This window comes from Spea bombifrons, chromosome 3 (assembly GCF_027358695.1).
Source record: "Spea bombifrons isolate aSpeBom1 chromosome 3, aSpeBom1.2.pri, whole genome shotgun sequence".
Taxonomy (NCBI): domain Eukaryota; kingdom Metazoa; phylum Chordata; class Amphibia; order Anura; family Pelobatidae; genus Spea; species Spea bombifrons.
Genome location: NC_071089.1, coordinates 34,120,947 through 34,148,920, shown reverse-complemented (window position 1 = coordinate 34,148,920; position 27,974 = coordinate 34,120,947). Strand labels below are relative to the sequence as shown.

The following is a 27,974-nucleotide window of genomic DNA, read 5'->3' as shown; positions in this document are numbered from 1 at the left end:
TTCCCCTCTAGTCGACAATTCACCCTAACGAGTGTGGGTTATGATTTAGAGCTCGAGACGTATGCCTGAACCGAACAACATTAGGATGGGGGGGGGGGGGTGTCTATATTTAGTATTTTGTTTCCTCGTTGTCTTTTGAGCTGTCGCCTCCGACAGGCAAAGGGTTAACAATAGTGGTGGGAGGGGTAACAGCTGACGAGTGCACGCACGCGATTTGACAGCTCCTCCCTCTTCATGCTTAGAGGGCGGGACGCATAGAACCTTTGAGATCCCCACGTTCAAAACCTCATTCTCTTCTTGTTTCCTCCCCCAGAGGGCAGCGCGCTCCGTCCTTGTTTGTTCCGCCATTTTGGAGGAGTCGCGACGCAGCGAGGAAAGAGAGATCCGCGCTTCTGACTGTCTTATACCCTCCCCTGCATCGATTGTGCACGGTGTTGCTCACCCCACTTCCCGTTACAAAAAGATGAGTTCCCCAGCTAACGTGAAGAAGCTCAAGGTGTCGGAGTTGAAGGAGGAGCTCAAAAAGAGGGGGTTAAGCGATAAAGGACTGAAGGCCGAGTTAATGGAGAGGCTTCAGACCGCTTTGGATGAAGAGACCGAATCCGGTGGAGGAGTAGTGGTAGGCTCTGGCGGAGAGGCTGGCGGAGACACGGTTGAAGGAACCGAGCAAGTCGGTGGCGAGGAGGAAGAAGAGGAGGACGAGGAAGTAATGGAGGTTGGCGGAGAAAATGGAGGAGGCGGAGAAGCTCTGGAAGGAGGCGATGAACCTTTGGAGGGGGGTGATGAAGCCCTGGAAGGAGGTGATGAAGCCTTGGAGGGGGGTGATGAAGCCCTGGAAGGCGGTGATGAAGCCTTGGAGGGGGGCGATGAAGCCCTGGAAGGAGGTGATGAAGCCCTGGAAGGGGGTGATGAAGCCCTGGAAGGGGGCGAAGAAGAGGAGCAAGAAGAGGCGCCCGCCGGCCAGGAAGATGAGAATGGAGACGATCAAGGTTTTCAAGAAGGCGAGGAGGAAGAAGATGAGGAAGATGAAGGCATCCCTGTGGGGTTAGAAGAAGATGAGGAGGGTGGGGATGAGAACGGCCGCGGCCAGGAGGAGGAAAAACAGGAAGAAGAGTCCGTGCCCAGCGGTCCCCGGCCCCTCATGGATATCAAGTGCGAGGAGGCTGGGGCCTCGAGTAGAGGCGGTAAGTGCGGGCCGGGTTTGGCGGGTATCATTCCGTACAAGGATTCTGCTTGTGTGTGTGTCCGGTGCATTGGGGGTAAACTGATGATTTCGCGCTGCGACACACCAGCGCTGGCGGTCACGTAACCCTAACGTCTCCATTGTAGTAATCGGGGCGATCCCCCACCACGTAATATCCGCGCCTGGACACACTGCTTGAGCGCGGCCTTTTATTCCCCTGGTGTTTAAATAAATGCGCAGCGCCCCCTGCCTGTTGCGGCCGTGCAGGACAAGCCTGGGCATTGTCTGCCTAGTGGGATCAGCTGCATGCTGCGTCCTCCATCTTGTTTGTCATTACCGCAGACAGTCCTTTGTACGAGTAGCAGCTGCTCTTGCACATTTTATGTGGTGGTGCTTTCAGGCTGTACGTGTGTGATGTAACATAACGCCTACTATTTCAATAATGGCTGTGCCGTATGACACGATTTTCAAGAAATTTGAGAAGATTGTTTAAGTGATGTCGCCAATAAACTGAATGTAAAATGACGTACGAAGACGTATTGCTCAGATCACCCCCCCTCCCCCATCTGCATGTTGTGGTTAATGAACTGTCAGTAAAGTTTGCTGCTGTTGTATCTGAGACTGTTTCCATCCTTTATGGTCTCTGCTAATGTGACTGTGTTGGTCCTGTAATGATGGTAGACTTGATATCGTGTATATGGTGGGCACGTTAATTCCCGCATGCTTCCATTTAGCTGTTCTTGGTGAATAGATGTCTATACCGGCTGATCTGTTTCTAAAAACTGAAGGCCCTCTACTACTTAGAGGGTGGATTCCTCACAATTTGTTTGCATGCCCGTTTTACACGAGTGGCAGCTGTGCTTGACATGTTCCTGTTGGAGAACGGCTAGCAGAAATGGGGCCTTTTACTTTGCTGATATAGTAGTTAAGTCATATAGTTTATGGTGAATAGTACCATCATTGCTCATTGTATTTGTTTCCCAGTGTGGAGATCTTAAGCAGGTTACTCTCAAGATAAGGATGAATCCGGTTTACCTGTATGACTTGTCAGACCCATGTTGATTCTATGGTGCAAACATCTAAATTCATAGAGAAGCGTACTTTAAATTGTGTGTGTACCACTCATGTGCGTAATACAATTATATATTCTTAATGATTTAGGGTTTTCTGAACCTCAAGAGCCCTCTGACAACTTTTTTTGTTTCCTTCCCCACTTTAGAGGGCAAAGACCAGAAAGACAAGAAAAGGGGTGTAAAAAGGCCACGTGAAGATCATGGCCGTGGCTATTTTGAGTATATCGAAGAAAACAAATACAGCAGGTAGGTGTTGCAATGTGTAGCAAACAGAATAAAATAAACACACACATAAAGCTAGGGGCTTTACATTAACCGTGACCTTTCTTCTGTAGGGCAAAATCTCCTCAACCACCGGTAGACGAAGAGGATGAGAAGCTGGATGAGTCTATGGTACTTCTTGACACATGTAAGTCTAAATCTCCTAACTTTTTTTCTTCTTATCAATGTTCATTGATTTGACCTAGTGCTGGGGTCTCTCTATTCATATTCTTTCAAAGGTCATAGTCTAAACTAGGGTGTTAGAGGTTTAGATGTTATGTAGTTTCACTTTGTGTCTATGAGCCATCTCTCGTGGTTCTGACATGGCGATGGAGTGGGTTAAGAAAGTCATAGGTGTAATTTCTTGGTTGTAAAATGCAGGCGTCTTTCCATAATTTGGATTAATCATACACGGCCTATTAGAAAGCAAATCTTGCATTGTGTTGTCTACTTAAGCCACCAAATTACTAGCCTTTGCAAATCATTTGTTTAAAATGTTGGTTTGCTATCAGGTCTTTTTTTTTTTTTTTTTTTTTTTTAATATCTGAAACTTTTTCTTTTATCCCCCCCTTAAGATAACTGTGATCTTCACTTCAAAATCTCTCGGGATCGCTTAAGTGCTTCCTCTCTTACCATGGAGAGTTTTGCTTTCCTTTGGGCTGGAGGCAGAGCTACATATGGCATTTCTGAAGGCAAAGTTTGTTTTGAGATGAAGGTGAGTGGCTTTGTTGTCAAACTGATGTTAACCCCTTAATGACAAAGCCCGTACATGTACGGGCTCAAAATGCATTGTTTTCAATGGGTTTAGGAACCGCCCATTGTCCTTAAGGGGTTAAAAAGACTTTTTTTTTTTGTATCTGATGTGTGGTAACTTTGTTTTTTTCCTAGGTTACAGAGAAGATTCCTGTTAAGCATTTATACACTAAAGATATTGATGTTCATGAAGTGCGAATTGGATGGTCCCTTGGCTCATCAGGGTTCATGCTTGGTATGTTGGAATTTTCTATAGAAATTGATTATTTTATATTCCCCCAGATGTTTTGCATTCGGACAGCTAAAGTTGGTCAAAGGTGTAAAACTGCTGTAAGGGACACAGCTCAGCAACTTGAAATTGTTGATCTGAGTAATAAAAGGGAATGTTAAAGGGACACTTTAATGCATGTGGTTGCATTGTGGTCTGCAGAACCTCCTAGCTCAATAACCCATTTAAGATGCGATTTGCTGAATAAGTCTGAGCTACTCGCCTCCAGTCAGCTCAAGTGCTTGCTCTGGTGAAGGCTGTACTCGGGCTTCTTTTAGTATACACTTAACGCAAATACCACATTAATAATCTTGCTTAAGGTGTGTACCACTAGGAGCATCGAACATGTTTCCTGGGTTAGGAAGATTATTTCCCCCTTTAGGTTATCTCTTAAAATATTTTTCCTGGGGGAAAAGGAGAGATGGTTTCCTGTTCTGATAGCGTTGATATTCGTGTCTGGACTATCCTTGCAAGACCCCCTTTTCCTCATCTATGAACTTATTGCCAGTAGCTGGAGTGTTTATATATTTAGTGTTCATGTAATGTTCCCATTCTTTATTAGGTGAAGAGGAGAATTCCTATGGATACTCCCTGAAAGCATTGAAATACACCAATGGTGAATCTGAGCAGTATGGCGAGACATATGATGAGACTGATGTAATCACCTGCTTTGCTGTAAGTCTACTTTTTTTTTTTTGCACAATGTGTTCCTTTTAAGTGAACTGACCCACCTGTACAGTAGCCCATGGTCCTTTAAGCCAAGCTTCGCTATAATATCTGTTTTCCTTTGCAGAACTTTGAAGGTGATGAAGTTGAACTTTCGTATGCAAAGAATGGACAAGATCTGGGAGTGGCATTTAAGATTGCTAAAGATACGCTCTCCGATCAGTCTCTATTCCCACATGTTCTGTGTCACAACTGCGCTGTGGAGTTTAATTTTGGGCAGATGAGCGAACCATTCTTTCCTGTCCCTGAGGGGTACACGTTCATTCAGAACGTCCCATTGGAAAACCGTGTGAGAGGACCTGTTGGTCCGGAGCAGAAAAAAGACTGTGAAGTAAGTATACACCTGGCACAGAGTACAATGTCTAGTTGTGCATGTTACCCACTTAGTAGATATGAGCTACTGTTCTAACTTTTGATTCACTGCATTAAGGCCTCTGCATTTATGATACTGTGTATATCTTTCCAGGTGATCATGATGATCGGTTTACCAGGAGCAGGGAAGACCTCATGGGTCACTAAACATGTTGCTGATAATCCTGGGAAGTACAACGTCCTTGGAACAAGCAGCATTTTGGAAAAAATGATGGTAAGAATGAATTCCTTCCCAAGTGACTGTAGTGGCCTACGTCTTTATTTTTTTGCCTGCGTATGTTAAGGCTGTATAGGTTTCTTAAACCTCTGTTTATTACAGGTGGGAAATAAACAGCTTGATCCTGCAAAACTGACTGCCTTTCTGCAGAGGGCTCCTCAATGTCTTAGCAAGTTTATTGAGATTGCTGCTCGTAAAAAGAGAAGCTTCATTCTGGATCAAGTAAGTGCCTCCTCTTGTGTTCATTGACTTCAGTCTCCTTTAGGGTTTTAAGATCTTTAATAAATATTCTGTTCACCTCCCCAATATCTCTTTAGACAAATGTGTCCTCAGCAGCCCAGAGAAGGAAAATGTGCCTGTTTGCTGGGTTTCAACGTAAAGCGGTTGTTGTTTGTCCAACTGATGAGGAGTATAAGGAAAGGACACAGAAGAAAGCTGAAGTGGAGGGAAAAGACCTGCCTGAGCATGCTGTTCTTAAAATGAAAGGTTGGTTGAGATTAGGGTTACATTGCATAATCTTTAGTGGCATAGATCTGTCTAATAATTACTTTATCTGTAGCTTCGTGTTTTATTCAGGTAATAATGTACACTGCAAAGAAGCAGTATATTAAGATTGATGCATTTTTTTCTGCGGTTTGATGGGAGTGTTAGCATGTATAACTTATTTGCCTTGATTTCTTGCTAATATCTAACCAGTCTTAAATAGGCTTTGTTCATGCACATCTTATATTTATTTGTAGCCTAATTTGCCATGTTGCTAATGTTACTTCCTAGGTAACTTCACCCTGCCAGAAGCCAGTGAGTGCTTTGATGAAATAGTCTATGTAGAGTTGCAGAAAGAAGAAGCTGAGAAACTTCTTGAGCAGTACAAAGAAGAAAGCAAGAAATCTCTTCCCCCTGAGAAGAAACAAAATATTGGTATGAAGAAAGTTAACAAGAACAAAAATCAGAAGGGCAGAGGTGGTCTAGGCCATGGCCACAGAGGGCGTGGAGGTGGAGGATATAACATGCGCGGTGGCAACTTCAGAGGTGGAGGTATTCAAATTTTCTGTTAATGTTGAAGAAAACGACCATACCAATTCAGCTCACTTGGCATTAGGAGAATTGTAACGTTGATAGCAGGGGTCAGATGTGTTAAATTTTCCAGCAAATTAAATATTTTCTTAATTGTATTGCAGCTCCTGTAAACCGTGGTGGATACAACAGACGGGGTAACCTGCCACAGCGTGGAGGCGCAGGTGGCAGCGGAGGTGCCATTGGCTATCCATTTCCTCGTGCTCCAGTATATCCCAGTAGAGGTGGTTACAGTGGTCGAGGAAATTTCAACCGCGGGGGTGGCGGTGGAGGTATGCCAAGTCGTGGAAACTACAACCAGGTAAGATACTTTGTCACTAAGAAATATGGTTTACTTTTATTTCACTTCTTAGTCAAAAACTGGTTTTAGTTTCACTCTGCACTCATATTGTGGCATCCAAACATTTTTTGCTTTCTGTATATGCTCTTTAAATGCACATAATGTGTTTGCATGAGCTGTATAACTAACTGTACAAGGCTGTTCATGCAACCATTAAATGTTTAACCCCTTCAGGCCTGGGATAGTATTTATAACCAACGGACCAAAATATTTTCATTTTTAATAGGTTACACCATGATTTTGCTTTTCCTTATTTAATGAAACCACCCAAATTTATACTTTCTGTTCAGGAGAATTAGGGCCTTTTTTTAAATCGTAAAAATACATAAAACCTAATTGGTGGTAATAAATGATAAACCTATACTAAAAGCTTTTTTTTCTTTTCTATACTGTAAGTGCCAAAGCTGAATATCTCCAGATTAGTCATGCCTCCCATAAGTTTTTTATTTTTTTATTTTTTATTTTTTCTCTATATATAGATTGTAAGCTTGTCTGAACATGGCCCTCCTTGCTTGTTTCATAACTTATGCTGTGTCCTGTCTACCCATTGTACACCTCTACGGAATATGATATATAAAACAAAATATATATAATTGAAATGGCATCTTTTGGGTATTTCTCATTAAGTTTTTTTGACCTTGGTAATGCTGTAAAGGTTTCTTACAAGTACTTGCTTAAATCTGCAGAACTTCAGAGGAAGGGGAAACAACCGTGGCTACAAAAACCAGTCTCAGGGCTACAATCAGTGGCAACAGCAGGGTGTAAGTATTTTAATCTAGGTAGCTGCATCGTACTGCATTCATTAAAAAATCTTTTTTTTTTTTTTTTGTTTTTTCTCCTTCTGTACTGAACACCTAACACAAGGAAAACACCTAGATTTGGCCACCTTTCCCCCCACTCAATAAACTGATAGGTTACATGTGGCAAACCTAATACAGGATTTCTCGCGATCTAGTATTGATTGGGCTCCTAGCTGACTTAATGAGATGAGCCTGAATCTAATGTTTCACCTAATCTAAACAATTCTTGTTGGCAAATAAGCTTAAAAGCTTGTTAACATGTTAATATTTACCCCTTTTTCTAATTGCAGCAATACTGGGGTCAAAAGCCATGGAGCCAGCAGTACCACCAAGGATATTATTGAATACTCAAATAAAAATGAACTGATACATATTTCTCTTCAAAACCTTCACAAGAAGTCGACTGTTTTTTTTTTCTTTAGGCTAACTTTTAAAAACATTCCACAAGAGGAAGTGCCTGCGGGTTCTTTATTGAATTTTCTTTGTTTCCCTTTTTTTCTTTAGTTAAGTTTTCTGGGGTTTTTTTTCGTTTTTTTTTTTAATTGTAGTTTTAAAGTGATTCTTGAGAACCTCAGCATTGTGCACGATAAAAGAATGTGTCAGTATTTCAGGGTTCTACATTTTTATCTGTAATGTGATCTTTTTTTTACTATACAAAAGTAAAGTTGTTGCTTTGTACCTGGTGTCTTTTATTAAGGAATTTGCTCCCCAGAGTCCAGGCAAGGTCTAGTTGAGATGTGCTGACAGTTTAAATGTTGGAACTTAGTGGCTCTTTGAGAATTGATCAATGTCATTTTAATGTTCTACGTACTGTAGTGGGAAACATCTTGGCATTTTAAGTGTTCAAAAAGGCAGTTTTCAGTATAAATGGGAGTAAACAATAAATAAAATAAAGGATATCAGAATAGTTAGGGTGGAGTGTATTGAAATAGCTCTTAAATGTATTTTGTGCTTTCTGTGGAAACCGCAGAGACTTTAACTTGTGAAGGATCGACACCATTTTTTCCCCTATTTGTTATGCATTCAAATTCTGCAAGAATAGGCTTGACTGCCTGTTTCTTATTAAACTACACTTGTTGTTAATCCAGTCCTATGGGATCTGTATGAAGTTAGCTGTGTGTTTTTGTACCTCCACTTCCCCCTGCCCTCAAGACTTTTAATTTTGCCTAGTGTGCTTGTAGTTGCACCACTCTCTGTAAACTAATGCAATTGTGAGTTACATTACAAATCAGCATTTCTATGAATAATGTCAGTTCTTTAATGGTTATGCCTGCTTACCTCTAATGAGGCTGACCTGGAGCTCAAACGTAGTCCTTTACTTGCAATAAATAAACAAAAATGAATTTACATTCTCGTGTTTTGGGATTGTCACATAATCGTTAAAATCCCCCACCACTGCCATGACTGAGTATCGCTTAGACATAACTACATCTAAGAATTGAAAGGTATGTGCCGATGTCCATGCTCTCTCCACTATAACCTAGTGGATTGGGATTCCGTCCATTTACAGCAGCCTGGCCTTGGTCCGTATGCACATCTCCAAAGGCCTTGACATGGCAGTCGCTCCAGATAAGCACCAGATGCTTTATTTTGATACTGCTGCCCAAGACCTGTGCAAAGCACTTCAGCGGTGTCAGAACCCTGCGATGCGAAGCATGGTATAAAGTAACCTGTTACACGGAGGGGATTTCACCTATGTCCCAGCTGAACGATACAAAATGCTTTGGAGCAACTGACGTTCTGTGGCATATTGCCCTTAAGGTAAAGTTGACAAGCTGATAACTGTCTCCCATCTTTAATTCTGGATGGGAGTATCTCTATGAACTGACTTTGTACACAAAGTACATGCATCGCTATTTAATTAACTTGTTATGGTAAGTTGCATATCGCCTAACATTCCCTTTTTACAAAGGGATGATATCCCCTCTTCTAGTCTGAAATAAAATACTTGCTTACTTAATCTTTGGTGCCTTTTTATTTTTATTTTAACTTCATGTGCACTGGTTTATCCCGAAAAGCAAAACCCAGAATCGACCCCTTAAGTGTACATATATGGTTTTAGGTTTATTCAGTTTTTTTTGTGTGTGCTTCCTGGGTTAGGGAGGGAGGAGGATGGGAGCCAGTGGATCTTGGTGAACTGTCTTGGCGAGGAATACACTGTGCTTTAAGAATCTGGTCTTACTGTTGGCTAAAAAGGAAACTTTGTAAGGAGATGGGAATAGCTGTGTGATACACTAAAGTGAAATTGGGGTCCAGGAATGCAATTGACTCCATTAGAAATCCTAGCTAATGGGTATGGAGGTTAAGAGGCCCAGAACATACACAAACTGTGTTCTTGGTCATACTATAGACACGTTAGCCTTTCAGCCACACTTTTCATTATCCGTTATCGAGCCATTTCAGAAAAGCGTAGGTTGTGGTTTGGATTGCTATAAAGTCTACTACACCAGATGGAAACTCGACAGAGCTTGGCTATTTTTTGTTCCCAAATTATTTTTTGGTGGAGGCACATTTTTCATTTGCAATCTAGGAGACATATATATATTTTTTATACTTGTGCTTGCTTATCTGGTGACTGAAGGCCACTTTAACTGGTTGATTTTAGTGCCCTATGCAAGGGTGTTTGGTTTTGCTTTTTTTTTGTTTTTAAGTGACTTTTTTTTCTTTTCGTTATTTAATCCACAGTTTTTAATTGCCTGGAATAGTCTGCTCAAGCCTTCAATAATTTGATGTCAACTAATGGCATCTAAGGTCCTTTGGTATCAGGGGTAGCAAAAGTACTTGGCACCCTGTAGCAGAAGGTGAATGTTTGCATGTTACGCGTTGGCAAGAAGCCAGCAATAACCGTTTTGTCTTGCACCCAAGTGAATTTTTTTTGTCGTTTCTTTGCTTTTGCAGACTTCCTGCTGCATGAGTTCGTTGTTAAATGTAAGTAAAACTCTTGCTTGTAATGCTAGCAACTGCTTTGTCAATGTATCCAGCTTTTATCCACGCTGCCAGTGCCAAGGCTAGTAAGGATACTATGCGTGCCTTCACACATTAAGATACCACTTTAGGTGTATTAAACGTAACTGGTTTTACATGGTTTTTAAACATGTATATTATACACAGCAATGTTCTTCCATGCACAGAATTTGAATGATTCTTCCTCCCCATACTTATCATCCCTCTTTCATCTGCTTGTGACGGCTGTCTGTCCCGATATCCTTTCATCTGCGTTTAGTTTTATTCGCTTATGGTGGATGAAAGCTGTTGCTATGAAATTGCACGTCTAAGCTTGTAGTAGTCTAGTAGCAAACGAGGACAAGCTAATTTATCGGACTATTTTAATGTCATTTTATGTCAGTCTTAACATACTCGAGGGCTGCAAGACCTTAGCTTATCTCCTTTACCTGTTAACACACAAAACCTAGTATGGTTGGTTTAATTTTGATAGACATCTCATGCTCCCCTTCATTAAATGGATGCTTCACACTTGTGTGCACACAAGTTTTATTTAATTCATTTTCTCTCTCAAGTGAGAGGTACTGGTTGCTGTAATAAATATGATGCTAAACCCGATAACTCCATGTTTTAGTGTTAAAGGGGAAGTCCCACGGAGGAAAATGTCTGTCAACCGTTTACTACTGCAATGTAGCTTAGCATTGCCAAACTGGTTCCAATAAACTCCATTTATCTTCATATCTAGAGGTGCTTGCATAGCAGACTGGGCTAAGATAACAAACCTACAAATGGTTAACACACAGCTATCTGAAAACAATTTTACAAAACCAGGAACCACTTTAAAAAAAAAAAAATATACACAAAAAAAGGAAATTTTATTAGATACTATTAGGAGGGGATTACCACATTTATAACCATCCTGCATTGCTTGCACTAATTTAATTTTGTTGTTTTTCAGTACTCTCACTTGGGTTAAAGTATGAGTGGTAAGTAAACATAAAGCAGGTAAGTATAATCTCAATTTCATTTCATTTGACATCCTTGGCTCTAATGTCACAAGGGCACTGTTACTTAATGCCTATTACTGTTTTCTGGTGAGTAACTACAGATTTCTGCGGTATAACATGACTGCTCTATCGATCTGTGAATCATTGGCCTGGCCATAGATTGGTGCTGTACCAGATGTAGGTGTTAGTTGACATACATGGTAACTATCCTCCATGGCTTATCCTTCCTATATGGCTGATTATTATCCTTGTGTTAAACCTTTTTATCGGTTTATATACTCATCCAAAGAAAATCGTTGTCCTTGCATATTAGAAAATGTGGGGGGTTCTGCTTCTACTCAAAGCCATGGGCAATTGCTTGTTAAGCCCTGCTCCCTCATTATATAAAATGCTGGCACAGTATATTCTATAGCCATAACCATTTTTTTTGTCCTTTTGTGATGCCACAGGTTACATTACTTACAAACCAAAGGAACCTTTTTACTTTGATATATGGTGGTTTGTCACATACCATAGTACAATAGAGCAACACCACTAATTAACTTGTTTATTAATCCTTGTTCAGAACTATTAGATGGTCTTGCCTAAAAGAATTGAAAATGTATTGTACGTCTGAGTTGCATAAATACTGCTAGACTTAGTTTTATCAAAATGTTATCCTGTACTGTGTGAAGCAATACAATCCTGCAAGTCAGTGGAATTAACGTACTCTCAAAATGGTGCTATGCAACATCTGACTCCTCGACACATGTAAGCTTTAACCAACATTCGGGTTTATTATCAAATTGAATTGGCTTATACTCATGTCATGATGCAAAACATTGTGTAAAAAATGCTAGGTTGTTCATTTAATGAGGGGGAAAGGAGGTCTAGAAGACATCTATACTGCATTTTTAAAGTCTTAATTTCGTGCCATTTTAGAAGGCTGATTGCCATTTGAGATAAGATATTGCATGGTATGGATATGCACAAATCCATGTAAGTACTCATAACACTGCGTTGAGGTAGGCGAAAGGATTCGTGGCCAGGTGTTTAACAGAATTAAAATCAAAATGCTCAAGCACTGATTCAATATATTGATCTCATGTTGGTAAAATATAGCAATTTCGTTTTCATGTCCATTGACAATTATTACACTTACTGTATTAAAGCTGCCTCTAAAGACATGGCAGGACAGGTTTCTTCACATGTACAGACACCCCCGTCGGGGTCCCTGATTGCAAGTGAAGACATTTAAAAGGGAAAGTTGGTCTCAAAAACAAAACGAAAAAAACCCAATGGTACCTTCTAGTAAGAAAAATCTACAAAGGGCCTCTACGTCATTTAAACTTGTCTCTGAAAGAACAATGCTAAGATTGAAACTAGTTTGTGAAGAAACTCTAAAATGTCTTGCAGCTCAAAACTTTCATGGAATATATAAAATCCCCAGAGGTTCTTTTTGAGCAATTGAAGACATTTATACTCTTTGCATCTCTCTCTGAAGCTATGTCTGAGCTAATAGGAAACCTGTAATATAGTGTGATAACGTAGGGAAATTATAATGAAGTGTGTGATAAGAGTGCACTCAAACACAGATGGTATCAGAGGCTCTTCAGAATAAAAATATTTTCTTTATTTCTTCCATTAGTCTAAAATGAGTAAAATAGAAAAAAAACCCAATAGTGCAGTATCTTCTTAAGATGTTTGATAAAAGTCAGAATGCACTTACAGGATTGCAGAATTGCTCAAACTCTTCAAAATAGAAAGTCCGGTGGTAAAAACTGCTCCTCTCTACTTTTCTCAACGCATTTCGCCTTCTATGGCTTCCTCAGGAGAAAAGTATTTTCAGATTTCAGTCCATGGTAGGTTTCATTTTTTTTTTCCACATATACATGCACGCCTACATCTGTTGCCAAACACAGGAGTGTTATTTGGCTGCTGCAGTATTGTGGGAAGTATTTTCCTCATACAATTTTTCAATTTTATACTTGTACTGGTGTTTATTTTTTCACCTTTGGGCTAATAGGAAACCTGCCTTAAAATACAGCAAAAGAATATCCACTACAACAAATGCTGGATTAAATAATGCAATAGAGTCTTCAACAGTTAGTTTCTGGTCTTTTCGGTCTCTCATGCTCCTGTAGTTGATATTAAGAAAAGCTGACAAATTACTATTTCGGATATGGATTTGCAATATTAATGAATGCCTAACTTGGCTTTTCAATAGTTAATTCACCAGGCCATTGCCTAGTTTCTATATAGGCCTGGACAAGTATTGACATGCTTCATGCTATGAGTGTGTCCTCTATGGTCTTTTAAGCACTTGCCTATATGGTACAAGCCATACTTTACATCAGTATTAAGATACACAAAATAAATGGCACAATATTATCTGCTTCAATACTGTGAGATTTACTTTAAACAGCTGTTAAGAATTCTCTTGTAACCAAAATGGTAGACAGCACCCTTAATACAAAAAATGTATTTTAGAAAGACAACTGCCAGAGGCAGACACTGCTACACAAGGTGAAATTGTATTTGACGTCTGTGACATTCAACAGAATGATGGTGTAAGACTGGCTTCCATTCACATTTCTCACAAAAGGAGTCTATATACCCAGTCTGTGAGTCCGAGGACCACATTAAAAGTCCTTAGCCCTGCACCTATGAGTCCTGTTTGCGGTTTTGTATGTTTGGGTCCATGCTGCTGCCTTCATAAAGGATCTTGTTTTTGACGGCATCCTTTAGTAGACTTTGCTGCAGCCTCAGCTTTGCAATGTTATATCTACAATACAGCCTAAAGAAAAGAAAATGGCTTATAATGAGTTATTACAAACAGCTTGGTAAACACACAAGTTATGACGTGCCTATCTAAACGTAAGTTTCACAATATTCATTTTATGGCTGGCATAACTACACACGTCCGTTTCCTAATAAACATGCAGTAGTCTAATTGTTATAAAGGCAAGTGTTTTTCTTGTATGTCTCTGCAACAGGCACAAAACATTGTTCATGTTTAAAACTTCTGAGAGGTTCTAAAATTTTATATTAAGCTTGAGCTTTATATTCTAGATCAAGTACTCTGATATTTAGTGATCCTGATTAGACTCCCCCTGCAGATACTTTTCAATAAAGACTAATATAAAATACAACCCGTTTTCTTGTTTTTCTTTACAAGATAATAGTAAAATTGGGACATCCATGTGCTCTTACAGGTTCACACTAATATTTATAGTTGCTATTATATATATCAGTTTCCCTCAATCACACAAAGTGATATTCAGCGCGTTAGTGATTTTTCTGATACACACATTTAAAAACGGAGTATAACCAAAGAATGTATAAAAGCACATACAGTATGTGCATAATAACTTCCTGCGTTACTGCTTATGAGTACAAACAATGTGCTCTGGCTCTATTGTAGCAACAACTTTAGGGTTGCAACAACACCCCACCCCCCCCTCAACATTTTTTGTATGTTTTAAAAGGCATACTGAAGCTAAAATAACACCCAACCCTTAACATACTGTTGAAGTTTGCATACTAAAATCTACAAATTTCATGTGAATATCTTTCACTTCCCAACGATGGGCACATCCAAGAAAAAAAAACCAAATGGTGCATTTCAACTTTCAGGCAGCTGAACACAGTGTTACATTATAGTATGATTGTACTGAATTTCCAAATTTATCGTTGGCATTTCTTCGAATCAACTTCGGAAAGAACAGGGATGAAGACCTCATTTTTTCTCTGTGAGGGCTCCCTTAAATTCTAAACTACAGTTTTAAGAGACTTCCATTCCCATGATCCTTAAACACAAGAGATCACATTGCTTTACACAGTATCTCAAATACACTTATGAAAAAAAAATGGGAGCAAAATAAAGTCCTCCCTATGTGCACCAATATAAAGGGCATCAAAAATGTATGATTGCAATGATTAGTTCTGTATTCTTTAATAGGTATCTCAATCTGATCATCCCTAATCTAATTAGAGCATTTTACTGCACAGGGCAGATGTATATTTTACAGATACGTAGTGTATAAATGTGGAGCAGTATCCTTTTAGGTATTATAAAAAGGAAAGACATGGTAACTTATCCCTTAAAAAGTTTTGAGATGTAACTTAAACAAGGGGTATAATGACCGTGAATGCTGTAAATCAATGAATGCCTATAAATAACCCTTACACATTACCCCTCCCTTATATATTTAAGATAAAATCTTACCAGCAACCCAAGGTAGTAGCAATGAATCCCCCAACAGCCAAGTCACACGAGCGCTTGATTCTACCTGTAAGTAATTTAAAAATGAAGATTTCAATAATGGAACCCAAATATATATTATATACATTCTAGGAAAATGAAATTGACTTTTTTTAATTTCAATTTTTTCTTTATTTTCAACATTTGTTTTCTAGTCGTTTCCAATACATTGTACAAGTACAAAAGAACAAGGTTTCACATCAAAGCGATCACATAGAGCAATATCCTTGAGTTTAGAAAATGTACAGGGTAACATGACGCGTACATGCATAGATAAAATAAACATAGTGACATCTAGTACACACAACTCAGTAGCGAGCTAGGAGAAGTCAATAGGAAAATAAAAACGAGAAAGGATGCACACGGCAGCCCCTCCAAACACAAGATACTCGACTATTTACGCAGTACTAGAAAGCGTCGATGATGGAAAACAACCCTGGCTTCGAAACACTTTGTAACAAAGAAAAAAAAAAAAAACAGGCAAGGACTTCAGGGATCCAGTCAGGCAAAGTGGTACATCAAAGACAGCTATAGGAAATTGACTATTTTTAAATGGTACAGCATAAATTCGTATATGAGCGTTTGCTAGGAGGTGCGGAGTACCACAATACAGCCCTGCAACGCTATCTGTTTAGTTACAAAGCATAACACACACTTGTGCATGCTGCGGAGAGGACTTTAAGCATACACGTAACATCTGCAGTGGCTATAGTTAAGGGTTTTTCTGTGTTACCAATAGCTCAAGGCATTGTCCTCTGCATTATCACCTATTAAGCGACTACCGTATTTTCCGGTGTATAAGACGACTCCCAACTTTTCCAGTTTCCAAGAGTTTGGGCTACACTCGCCATATAAGACTACCCCTCTACCCAGTATACAACAACCAGCCAATCACGGCAAGCGATGGACCTTACCGGTGATTGGCTGGTTGTTGTATACAAAGCCTGCTTGGATTGAGTGGGTCAGCTCTCCCTAACATATGCCTGTAAACACACACACACACACATGTATAGACATACACTGCCCTCACACACCCCTTCCTTTACACACATATACACGTACACACCAGCTAACAAACACATACACTGCCCATACAGACATATACATACATACACTGCCCTTACACACACTACACACACACACTACACATACTAACATACGCATTTATACACTGCCCTCACCACACACCCCTGACTTTACACACTGCCACTCTGTGTGTGTCCCCCCCCCCCGAGATATGCTGCCACTCTGTGTCCTCCCCGTTCTGCACTGGTAAGGAGGATTGTTAAAGCTTACCGCGCAGGCGTTCACCGGTGAGCGTAAACAACCTCTGCTGCCGGCACGTCTGCACGATGTGCTTTAACAAGCTCCCTTGCCGGAAACCCCCCCCCCGTGGGAATTCCCGGCAAGGGAGATTGTTAAAGCACACCGAGCAGACATGCCGGCAGCGGGGGTTTAAGCGCATCGCCGCTGCAGGTGAACGTCTGCGCGATGCGCTTAGACAACCTCCCGTGCCGGCAACGCCCCCCCGTGGAACGAGGCTGTCAGCCTATCGGATTGTAGGATGCAGGTCCCCTACACCGCTGCGGGGGATCTGTATCCTAACCCTGCCAGACCTCGAGCTCCCTAATGTTGGGCTAGTTAGAGAGAGGTGCAAGAACGTGATCTCCCCAACTAGCCCTGATCAGCGGGCTGGTTGGGGAGATCACGTTCTTGCACCTACCTCCGCGCGGCCCTGAAGACCGGCCCAGAGGAGAAGGCTTCTCCTCTCTCCCCTAGAGATTCGTGATTCTCCAGTCCGGCTCGATAAGTTTCAGTACCCGGCGTATAAGACGACCCCCGACTTTTGATTAGATTTTCACGGGTTAAAAAGTCGTCTTATACGCCGGAAAATACGATAGGCTCTTTGGTAAACCAGTTACCCAAATGGCCAGTTTGGGAGGTAACAGATCTTGTAAAAAGGTCTGACTAACCGACACGGCCTCTGCTGCATTCTGTACCTAGCACTACACATCCCTTGGGTCAGAGAAGCAGGATATGACATCATATGCTAGCACTGGGTCAGGTCTAGTGCTCAGGGCAGTAGCCACACCAAATATCGCTACTGACTAAAAGCACAGAGGAAATACAATGCCACAATATATACCTGTTTTATATATTTTAAGGGGAAAACCACTTACTTGTTGCCAGAAAATGTCCAAGTCCAATCACCAAAGAACCAGCAGATCCATATAGAATAGACTCGCGGGAACAGGGTGTGTTTTTAACATCGAGAATTCCCAACAGCTTAAAGGACTAAAGGAAAAGGTAGAATAGTTCATTGAAAGAAAAAAAACAAAAAACATGCAACTTTTTGTCATGTTGCATACACAGGAATCATTCTAAATACCTTTACAGGTATGTTCCTACTTTTCACTCCCACCCCACCCACCTTGTGGCCCGGAAAGCACCACCCGATGAAACACTCCGCAGAGTACATTGTTCAACACTAGTATGTTTGGCATTTAGCCCACATGACTTACATGGACTCAAACCCAAACAGTGTTTGCAGAAGTGTTGTGGCCCTGCATAATGTATAGTTAAATCAGTGAGATTTCCCCACCTTTTAAATGATGCATTATACAGATCTTGCAAGATACACTTTTAGTAAGATGAAGGAGGGGAAATCTACCCCTAGCTGATGGGCCAGGCTCAACCAGACACATCTACCTCCTTGTCGGTTTTAGCACCATGGCAGGTAGTGAAAAAAAAGGCATGGATGTTGAAGTCAGCAAAAGCGGAGGGTTTATATATTTTGCAATACACAAGAGGCTTAGATTACATTTAATTTAATTGTATAGCGCCAGCAGATTCCATGGTGCTGTTACAATCAGTCAGGGAAATAAAGCTTTTATAAATCAGTTTTAAGAACTCATACAGTGAAGTATTTAAATACAAACAAGGTAACGTATAAGGCATATAGGTGTTATGTAATCATATATAAAACAGACTTGTAGATACTTCTGTTGCGAACATAATGCTGCAGCAATTAAATTTGTCACACATCTGACCCCAAATCATTGATATATTGCCCCATTTCCACACCTGAGACATCTTTTAGAAATCACCCCCCCCCGTGGCACTTCAATTTGGCCTCAAGGTCTTTAGGTTTCATGTAATTATTTATGTTATGTAAGCTGTACCCCAGAGCAGCTCTGAAAGAGTTAATAAGACTTCAGTATATAGTACTGCAGTGTGTTAAACGCAGTCCACACGTAATGTGTGCAATAAACTGTAATCGTTGTTATTATCAGCTTCACGTCATGCAAAGCACAAATTAGAGGTCTAAACCAGAGGACATGTCGCTTATACGAACCTCACAATATAATAACGAGCTAAACTACTTAAAAAGCAAAACTTATATAAATAAATGACGTCATGACGAGTACAAATAATACCTTTTCCTTAGCTGTCTCGGTTTCCTCATCCGCCATGCTGGTTGCCAAAGTCTTCTTTTTTTTCTTTTCAACCTTCAGCGCCTAGGCCCGCCCCAAACAAACGAAATGATAAACCAAAGCCAGAACGCCCACTGAGAGAACGCCCTGCAAGCCCCTTAAGTTCTCTATGGTAGTAGAAGGCGGGATCGTGATTTGTGGTGGCGTGTTCTTCTCGTTGACATTACGGATTTAATTTAAATTGAGTAGACGCTTTTCTAATGTGCACAATGTGGAGGAAACGGTTTGATTGTTATCTGAATGAAGGCGCTATCCGAGGCAACTGTAAATAAGAGGGACCATTTAAAAAAAAAAAAAAAAACAGCCCACAGAATCTTAACCCCTTCGTGGCTGATATAAATTTTTTGTACCCTTAGTGACAACGGCTGTTTTACCATGTCTGCGGTGCTCGCGTTTAGCTGTCATTTTCTTTCCCGTTTACTGTACCCACACAAGTTTTGTATATTGCTTTTTTTCTTGCAGGGCAAGAATGGCTTTTTTTAGATGTCATTATTTTTATATCATTTACTTGAAAAATATTTAACTCTTCTATAAAAACTAATGAAAAACCCTGCTAACTAGATTTTGTCCTGAGGTTAGAAATACCCAAGGTTTTTCTGCACGTTATGGGGCAATAATTACAAGTAGTGTTTTGCTATTTCAAACCCTTTTTCCAGGGTATTTCAAATGCTAGCATTTTAACTCTCCATGCACTAATTCTACCATCAGTGCTTTTCAAACTTTGTGGTAGTAATTTTTTTCACACACATTTCAGGTGTGAATTTAATGCTTCTTGTATATGCCGCTGTTATACAACATGTTCAGCAACATCTGAGTACGGTGGTACCATCCATGCATAGGTTTGCCTGGCTGGAGGCAAAATATTTGAGGCATGCACATTTTTCAATGTTGAACCTTTTGGTGATCCTGTGCCCGTGCCCTATTTGGTACATTGTTGAGCCTGGCCATATATAAAACCGTATATTTTTGAAAACCGGGTTATTTCAAATGTATTTTTCCATGCACACATTTTACCACCAGCCTTTGTCAAAATTTGCAGTAGTATTTTTTTGTGTACTTTTCCCACAGGTATGAATTTACAGCTCCTGTTATATGTCAGTGTCACACAACACCCCAATATGTGTTCAGCAATATCACCTGAGTACAGTGATACCACTCGTGCATGGGTTTGTTGGGTTGTTTGGGTGCTAAAAGGCCACCTTTGGAACCTGCCTTTTTCAAATTGGAAATACGGACATTGTAGGGCTTGGTGACCTAAGCGTGGCGTTAGTCTGTCTGGGCAGGGCGGAAAGATGTGGACATGATTTATGGTCTTTTTCTCACCTAACCTGTATATAAGCCCTTGTTTTTCCCCAATAAAGTGTGTTACTTACCTGGAACATCAGTCTCGTCTAATGCTTCAGGGGCTCGCTGGATCACTCATTGTCCTTTTTCAGGACAATTACAGCACTTTTCGGCTACGCCTCGGCAGGCTACGGTGCTATTACATCGAGAATACCAAGCAAGAATACTAGCGCTGGGAGCGGTTAACCCTTGCGGTTCCGGGAGACAGCAACAAAGAACTGACGGGGGTACCCAAGGCCCGTCACACTGGCCAGTTCAATGTACCCCATTAAATCATAAAATTTTTTATAAGTAGACACCCCATGGACATTTAACATGCCAGTATTTTTAGTTTTTCCATGTAAAAATTGTTTGAAGATATAGTGCTAATTAAGGACTCGCTTATAAAAATAACCTTTTATATATATATATATACATATATATGTATACCGTATTTTCTTGAATATAAGATTTTTTTTTTAGGGATGCACTGATACATCGGTGGCTGAAAATAGCATTATTGGCAAAATGCCAAAATAAAAACAGCTAAATATAATCATCTTCAGGGGCCAGGCTGCTTACCTGTGCGTTGCTTGGACACTGTGCAGCAGTGTCTCTTGTACCGTCCAGGGGAAGCAGGGACCCAGAGGAGTCACTTGACTCTGCTCCGTTCTTGCTTCCCATGGGAGGGTCAAGAGAAGGTGTTCGCACAGAGCAAGAGATCTGCAGTTCAGGTAAGGGGGTGGGGGAGGGTGTATGAATGAGTGTGCATGATTGAGGGAATGAATCTGTGAATGAGTGTGTGTGATAGCATGGATGTGTAAGGGGGGGCATGGCACATGGAGACTATAAGTGATGTGCAGACCCCACACTGCTGGTTAACACACCAAAATTAGACAAAAATTCAATAACAATAATATATATTTATGCGATTAACACCAATCACGTTCCTATCATGCCCAGTCATCACTCACTTTTGTTGCCAAGTTTATTGACATTAATTAGCTGTGTTATTTTTAACCGTTATACAGGCTGTGCATTCACTACTTTACATTGTAGCAGAGTGTAATTTCTTCAGTGTTCTCACATGAGGGGTGTACTCACTTTTGTGAGATACTCTATATATATTGATATTGATTTTTAACAATTTCGGTGTGTTACTTTTATTAAAAGTGGTTATTTTTTGTTTTTAAAGGTGTGTGGGGGGGTCGTTTTCTGCTTTGGCCAAGTGAATCTTGAATTTTCGGTTTCGATCCAGAATTTTCATTTCGGTGCATCTCTAGTTTTTTTCATGGTCGTCTTATAATCGGACCTCAAAAAGACTAAAACCCAGATCTCCCGCTGCGGTGCAGTGGACCTGGATCCTCCTCTCTGGCAGCAGGTGGGCATCTGCACAATGTTTGCAGACAACCTCCGCTGATGCCAGCACTTCCTCCAGGGGTTCTGAGGACCAGCATGACGTAACCTTCGGGTCCTTTATCATAGAAGCCACAGCAGAAGTGCCGAGGTAGTGTGCGCACATAGAGCAGACGTTCAAAGAGGAGGATCCCGCGCAGTGCTGCAGGGGACCTGGATTCTCCTCTCTGGCAGCTGGTAAACATCTGTGCTGGGGCTTCCATGATGGAGCACATGGCCTTCCGGTGCTCAGTCATAGAAACCCCAGCGGAAGCTCCGGGCGGCAGCAGATATTGTCTACACGCATGGCGCAGATGTCCACCAGCTGCTCCCACTAGACACCAGTGTAATGATTAACTCTTATATAAAGGTATCATTCAAACTCCACTTATCTGATGTAGTGGATGCATGGAAGGATAATCCAGCAGAGGTGGTTTGTTTATTTGTAAATCTAATGATTTAATCGGTTTCTTTGTACATGCCCTCTGTATCTGTACTGGCTGGAAGTGTCGACTTCCCAGAGGACCCCTGTGGTGATTCATGGCCCAACTGATAAAGGAGAACTCCACAATATACTCTGATTAGAACAACATCGTAAGAAACCATCTAGACTTAAGGAGTTTCCACAGGCCTGCTTATTGTAGAAACTTGCGAGTGAGGGTCCTGTGCTTAAGATCCATTTTCGTACCCCAAAGCCTGGAACAATTTTTCCATTTTTGCAATATGTTGGTTCAGCAATTATTCTGCTTTCCTGCGAATAGTGTACCCATGTAAAGGAGAGATAGAGCTTTCTTTTGATACAATAGTAAGATAATTAGCTGAAAATTTAGCATGATAAATTTAGTAAAAACTAGCAAAAATCAATTTTTTTTATTTTTTTTAAAATATATTTCCCTCTGAATTTTCATCACTTAACAGTACTACACTATATTATCGTTGCAGTACTGTGCAAAAGGTTTAGGCAGTTTTATCAATTCAGGTGTTCTGATTTCAGAAATACCTAATTTATATAGAATTTCCATACTTTCCCAGCACTTATAGGGAACATATTTTAAGGTGTACGTTATTCATAGAATTTTTACATTAGGTATGATGGGATTGCAACTCTAATTTTTAAACAAATAAACCAAAAACACCCACAAAAGTATATATTTCTGTAAAGCAGTCAATCCAGACTATCGTATCAGGGGAACTATCATGTAACTAGCATGCTGCGTAAAGGACTTTGATACGTAAACAAATTACTAATGTGTTGTTAGTTTCTTTTTATTATGCACAAAATAAATTCTATTCTAGCCAATAGATGGCACCAGCTCTAGTACTTTCATCAACAGCTTCGTGTGAAAACAAAGTGGATATTGGATAAAATTTAATTTAAGGAAGATTTAAAGATTCTAGTTTATATGAGTTTCCTTTTTTTGTAGATTCTTTTGTTATGCGGGAACCTTAAAGTTCTTTGGAAAAACAAATATTTATTTGAGCATTACATCCAGTACTGTGTACAGTAATGTAGTTTAGCATTAAAGAAAACCGGGTTTAATATAAATTTATTCCAATAAAAGCCCCTTATCTGCAAACGCAGACCATTGTAGACAGTCATGTAATAGCTTAGGTTGACTTGTTAAGGCAGTGCTTGTCATTTTCCTCCATAGACATCTAGAAGCAGATGGGACATTAGCACATGGTGGGGCCTTTGACTTTGCCTCAGGTACGAAGAGCCCTAGTCAAGGCTCTGGGCTAAGTGATTAAGACTGAGACATCAATTTTTTTTACCACAACGCATTAAAAAGTACTTTTGCCTGGTAGATTGAGCTAAAACCACAGAGATAGAGCGCATACAAATGACTTATACACAAGCTGCCTGAAAACACTATAAATTGAAAAAAAAAGCTAGAACTGTTTCAAAAAAGATAACTCAGTATTTTTGAAAACAAATTTATATATATAATTTATACATTGACATGAAACGTTGCAATATTACTGCAGTACAGTGAAGCAGATAATGTATCATATGTTCATGAACTGTAACAAATCTAATAAAGTTAACCATAACCTTGGAGATGTGGGTCTGAACAATATCTCCCTGTTCGGCATATTAATTAGGCAATGTCCCCTCTCTATTGGTACTTGTCTCACAGGATGATCGGAGGCTTCCCTTGTATAATTTTTGAACAGTACCACTTTGTGTACTGGAAATTCTAAATAATTTGCATTCTAACCCGTTTATCTAGTGTATTCATATATGCACTCCAAGGACCAAGAAACCTTTTGGCTGACTCCTCCTTACGTTTTAACCCCTTAACGACCTTTGCCGGTTCAGGACCGTCATGGAAAAACGGTCGCTTAATGAACCGTCAAAAAATGAAATAAGCTTAGAAAGTGATCAACGATCACTTTCTTCGCTTAAACGGCGTTACTGCAATGCCTCGATGTCGAGGCATTCAGCAAGGCCAAGATCGGCATCGGGGGCCATGTCTGGCCCTTCCCCGGGGCGTCAACAGCCGCCATACATTGTATGGCGGCGGACGCCCGTTTTAAAAGCGTTTAGGAGGCGATCAACGATTACACACACACACACACACAGTATATATATATCCCCTTAAGGACCGGGCTCATTTTTCGTTTTGTACCCTGTGGGACCGAGGCTGTTTTGACACTTTTGTGGTGCTTGTGTTCAGCTCTAATTTTCTCCTCACCCATTTAGTGTACCCACATAAGTTATATATTGTTTTTTTCAGGACAAGATGGGCTTTCTTCAGATACCATTATTTTGATCATCTTACTATACTATAAAAAAAATAAAAAAAACATGGTGAAAAATTGAAAAAAAAACACATTTTATGACTTTTATTTGAAACACTAGCTAAATAGATTCTACTACTTGTCCTGAGTTTAGAGATACCCAATGTTTTTATGTTTTTTTGCAGTTTTTTTGTAAGTTATAGGGCAATAAGTACAAGCAGCGTTTTATGATTTCCAAATCTTTTTTAACAAATCTGGTCAGTCTGCCTCCATCTCCCCTTTGGAAGATCTTTGAAGCCGGTTAACTCAATTTAACCCATTCAAACCATATATTTTTGAAAACTAGACACCCCAGGGTATTCCAAATGCTGTTATTTTAACCCTTTCCATGCACCAATTATAGAACTACACTTTGTCAAACTTTGTAATAGTAATTTTTTTTTATTTTTTTCCACACAAATTGTACTTTAGTTATAGATATACAGGTTCTGGTATATGTCATTGTCAAACAACACCCCAATGTGTGTTCAGGAACATCTCCTGAGTACAGCGATACCCCACATGCATGGGTTTGTCAGATTGTTTGGCTGGTAAAAGGCTACTTTTGGGGCATGCGTAATTCAGGTGGTCATTTGGTCATTCTGCCTCCATCTCCTCTTTGGAACATCTTTGAAGCCAGTTAACTCAATTTAACCCATTCAAACCATATATTTTTGAAAACTAGACACCCCAGGGTATTCCAAATGCTGTTATTTTAACCCTTTCCATGCACCAATTATAGAACTACACTTTGTCAAACTTTGTAATAGTAATTTTTTTTATTTTTTTTTTCCACACAAATTGTACTTTAGTTATAGATATACAGGTTCTGGTATATGTCACTGTCAAACAACACCCCAATGTGTGTTCAGAAACCTCTCCTGAGTGCAGTGATACCCGACATGCATGGGTTTGTCGGGTTGTTTCAGATTTAAAATGCCACATTTGGGAAGTGCGCTTTTTTTCTCCATTTTGGTCAGTCTGTACCTATGCCCTATCTTTGAGCTAGGCCACTCCAATTTACCCCATCAGCCATTTTTTTTATATTAGACACCCCTTGGGTATTTGAAGTGCTTTTATTTTAACTCTTTGTTGAGATTTTTGAGAAATTTTAGCACTTGCTCAAAATAATAAACTTTATTTTTTAATTTTATTTTATTTTTTTAATACTTTTTTTATATTTTTTTTACACATTTGGCTGGTACTGGATGGTTCATCTAGTGACATCACTGCATAATTATTTTTAAATGTTAGCACATTTTTTTTTATTTTTTTTTTTTCCATTTTTTATTTTTTTTTGAATATTTTACTAATCACATAGTGATTAGAAAGCTGGGCTCCATTGACTTGCATGGTTGAATGCAGTACCTGTATTCAACCAGCAAGTGGAGCCAGTTCTCTAGAGGGTCTGGAGACCTTCTAGCGAACTTTTCACCTTTATGGTTTTATTTCCCGGGCCGCCGCCATCTTGCGGATGGCGAAGATCACCGGCAGCTGCAGCTGTGACCGCTCTCCGGAGCGGTCACAGCCCACCCAGAGGTAAGTGTTTGGTGTCGCTGGATGCCTCCTGATCGAGGCATTCCAGCGACACCATTTAAGTTTAGGAGGCGATCGTTGATCGCCTCCTAAACGCTTTTAAAACGGGCGTCCGCCGCCATACAATGTATGGCGGCTGTTGACGCCCCGGGGAGGGGCCAGACATGGCCCCCGATTCCGATCTCGGCCTTGCTGAATGCCTCGACATGGAGGCATTGCAGCAAGGCCGTTTAAGCGAAGAAAGTGAGCCTTGATCACTTTCTAAGCTTATTTAATTTTTAAAAGGTCGTTTAGTGACCTTCTTGTCATGACGGTCCTGAACCGGCAAAGGTCGCGAAGGGGATATATACATATAAACATAAAAATTATTTTGTAGGCATATAATCAAGGGGGTAACTAGAAACCCGAGGCCCCCCAACTTCAACAGCTAGTCTGTACCATTATTTCCCTCCAAACAACTTGTCTGTGCCTTCTTTGACCTTTCTCCCCTTCTAACATACAACAAATGTAAACACACTTACTCATACTCACTAATGCACACTCCACCTTACCACACTTACACATCCATGCTCACATACACACAAATACAGTTCCACGCTCACACACACAATTACACATCCATTCACACACACACACACAATACACAAATGTACCGTTCAATGCTCACACACATCCATGCTCACATACATATACATACAAACACACACATACATCTATCACACCCCACCTCCCACCGCCCCCGCTTACATCTCACCTGAAGCTTCCTCTCCAGTTGCTAACACACTTTGCAGGTTCAAATTAGTTTAGAAAGAGCCTGCGGTCCAGGTCGTAAGGGCCCTTTCTAAACAATTTGAACAGACACAGGTACCAAGGTCCATCTGTGGACCCATATAAAAACCCTTCCTACGATTGTGGTTGTCCCTCTTACTTTCCTATGCAATAAAAGGTTATTTTTTTCCTAATTGCATAAATTAATGTTTCCATTACTTTGTTATTAGGGAATCTAAAATAAATCTTAAAAAATAAAAATTCTCCTAGTTAGCCATTTGTTTCACTTATCTTTTTTTTTCAAAAAATTTAAGTTTTTTTTTTTTGTTGTTGAAAAGGAGAACCTTTTCTCACTATGTTTTCACTGTGACTATATAAATGTACAGGTGCTCACACTTTCTCTATCAGCTCAATGCCAGCAATGCTGGCCCCTGTTGACACAGGGGATGTGCGGCTGGCAGCATGTTCTTCCCTGGATAAGATTGTAGGAGTGGGTGAGACTTCGAATGGACAATGTTCTATGCCACACCACAAAGGACCATTGTTTTGAGGACAGTACCTTCAATTGTGGTTTGTTAAAATAAGACGAGATCAGTTATGCTTATGTAACAGTCAGCAAAGTACTAGAAATATTAAATCAGCTACATTTAGATAAGTACACAATCCAAAATAAAGAGCAGTCCATGCTAGTTTTAGTTTTTTATTTAACCAACACATTTATTTTCTTTTTAAAAAAATACAGTTTTATTTTCTCTTGTGGTGGAAAAGAGCACACAGGTTAGGGGTTTGCATCTGCACCAAGTTATCAAAAAAGTATTACAGCAATACTTAAGAAAAGACCCCCCCCAAAAAAAAACCAGCAAAGGTTCATCTGAGTAGTGAAACCAAGACCGTGGTACAAAATACTTAACATTTTTGAATTCCTTAAGATTACAGTTTTGTAATTCTTAAAATTAATCTGCCAAGTGTCAGTTGAAAATACAATTTTAAAATGTCATTCAAATTCATAGACCTTCAAATTAACAAACTACATCCCATGCATAAAAAAACAATTTTGGAAAGCTAGTGTAGAACAATGTCAGAATCTTGTAAACATTGTATGTTGCATTGCTTTTGGCATTTTTTTCCCCGTACACCCCTTAGCTGACAGATGAACATGTAACAAGACATGACAAGGATAAAACCGTAACAAGTCAGAGGATCTATACTTGCCTCTTTACATAGAATCCCTTAAGCCATATGCAAAGCTAAAATGCCCCAACTTGGAAAGAAAGAGAGTCCCTTACAAACATGGACCCCTGGTGCGTTCAACACAAATTACATCAAAAGCTTCCCACGATTTTTTTTTTAATGTATTTATCGATTTTAACTAGGTAGGTGTGCACCAGGAAATCAAACCTCCCTACCGAGAGGGGTT

General features: G+C 40.1%; 2 protein-coding genes across 3 annotated transcripts; one reads left to right on the top strand and one right to left on the bottom strand.

Moving 5' to 3' along the window:
- The first annotated feature begins 313 nt into the window (after positions 1–313).
- On the top strand, positions 314–7,745 carry HNRNPU (heterogeneous nuclear ribonucleoprotein U). Of its 2 annotated transcripts, none has more exons than XM_053458792.1 (14): positions 314–1,184; positions 2,403–2,502; positions 2,592–2,665; positions 3,093–3,232; positions 3,406–3,505; positions 4,101–4,213; positions 4,332–4,595; positions 4,731–4,850; positions 4,956–5,075; positions 5,171–5,339; positions 5,628–5,771; positions 6,032–6,228; positions 6,954–7,028; positions 7,358–7,745. In XM_053458792.1, exons 1-14 carry the CDS (start codon positions 464–466, stop codon positions 7,409–7,411), a joined length of 2,391 nt encoding a protein of 796 aa, XP_053314767.1. In that variant the 5' UTR covers positions 314–463; the 3' UTR covers positions 7,412–7,745. The 2 variants fall into 2 exon arrangements, with proteins under 2 accessions (XP_053314767.1, XP_053314766.1); XM_053458791.1 differs by having other exon boundaries at positions 5,628–5,888.
- Positions 7,746–13,384: 5,639 nt separating this feature from the next.
- LOC128482846 (cytochrome c oxidase assembly protein COX20, mitochondrial) lies at positions 13,385–18,831 on the bottom strand. The gene is made up of 4 exons (XM_053458799.1): positions 18,698–18,831; positions 17,441–17,555; positions 15,225–15,288; positions 13,385–13,793 (listed from the first exon to the last, which is right to left on the bottom strand). The coding sequence occupies exons 1-4, from the start codon at positions 18,731–18,733 to the stop codon at positions 13,661–13,663; spliced, it is 348 nt and encodes a 115-aa protein (XP_053314774.1). The 5' UTR covers positions 18,734–18,831; the 3' UTR covers positions 13,385–13,660.
- Between the last annotated feature and the right edge of the window lie 9,143 nt (positions 18,832–27,974).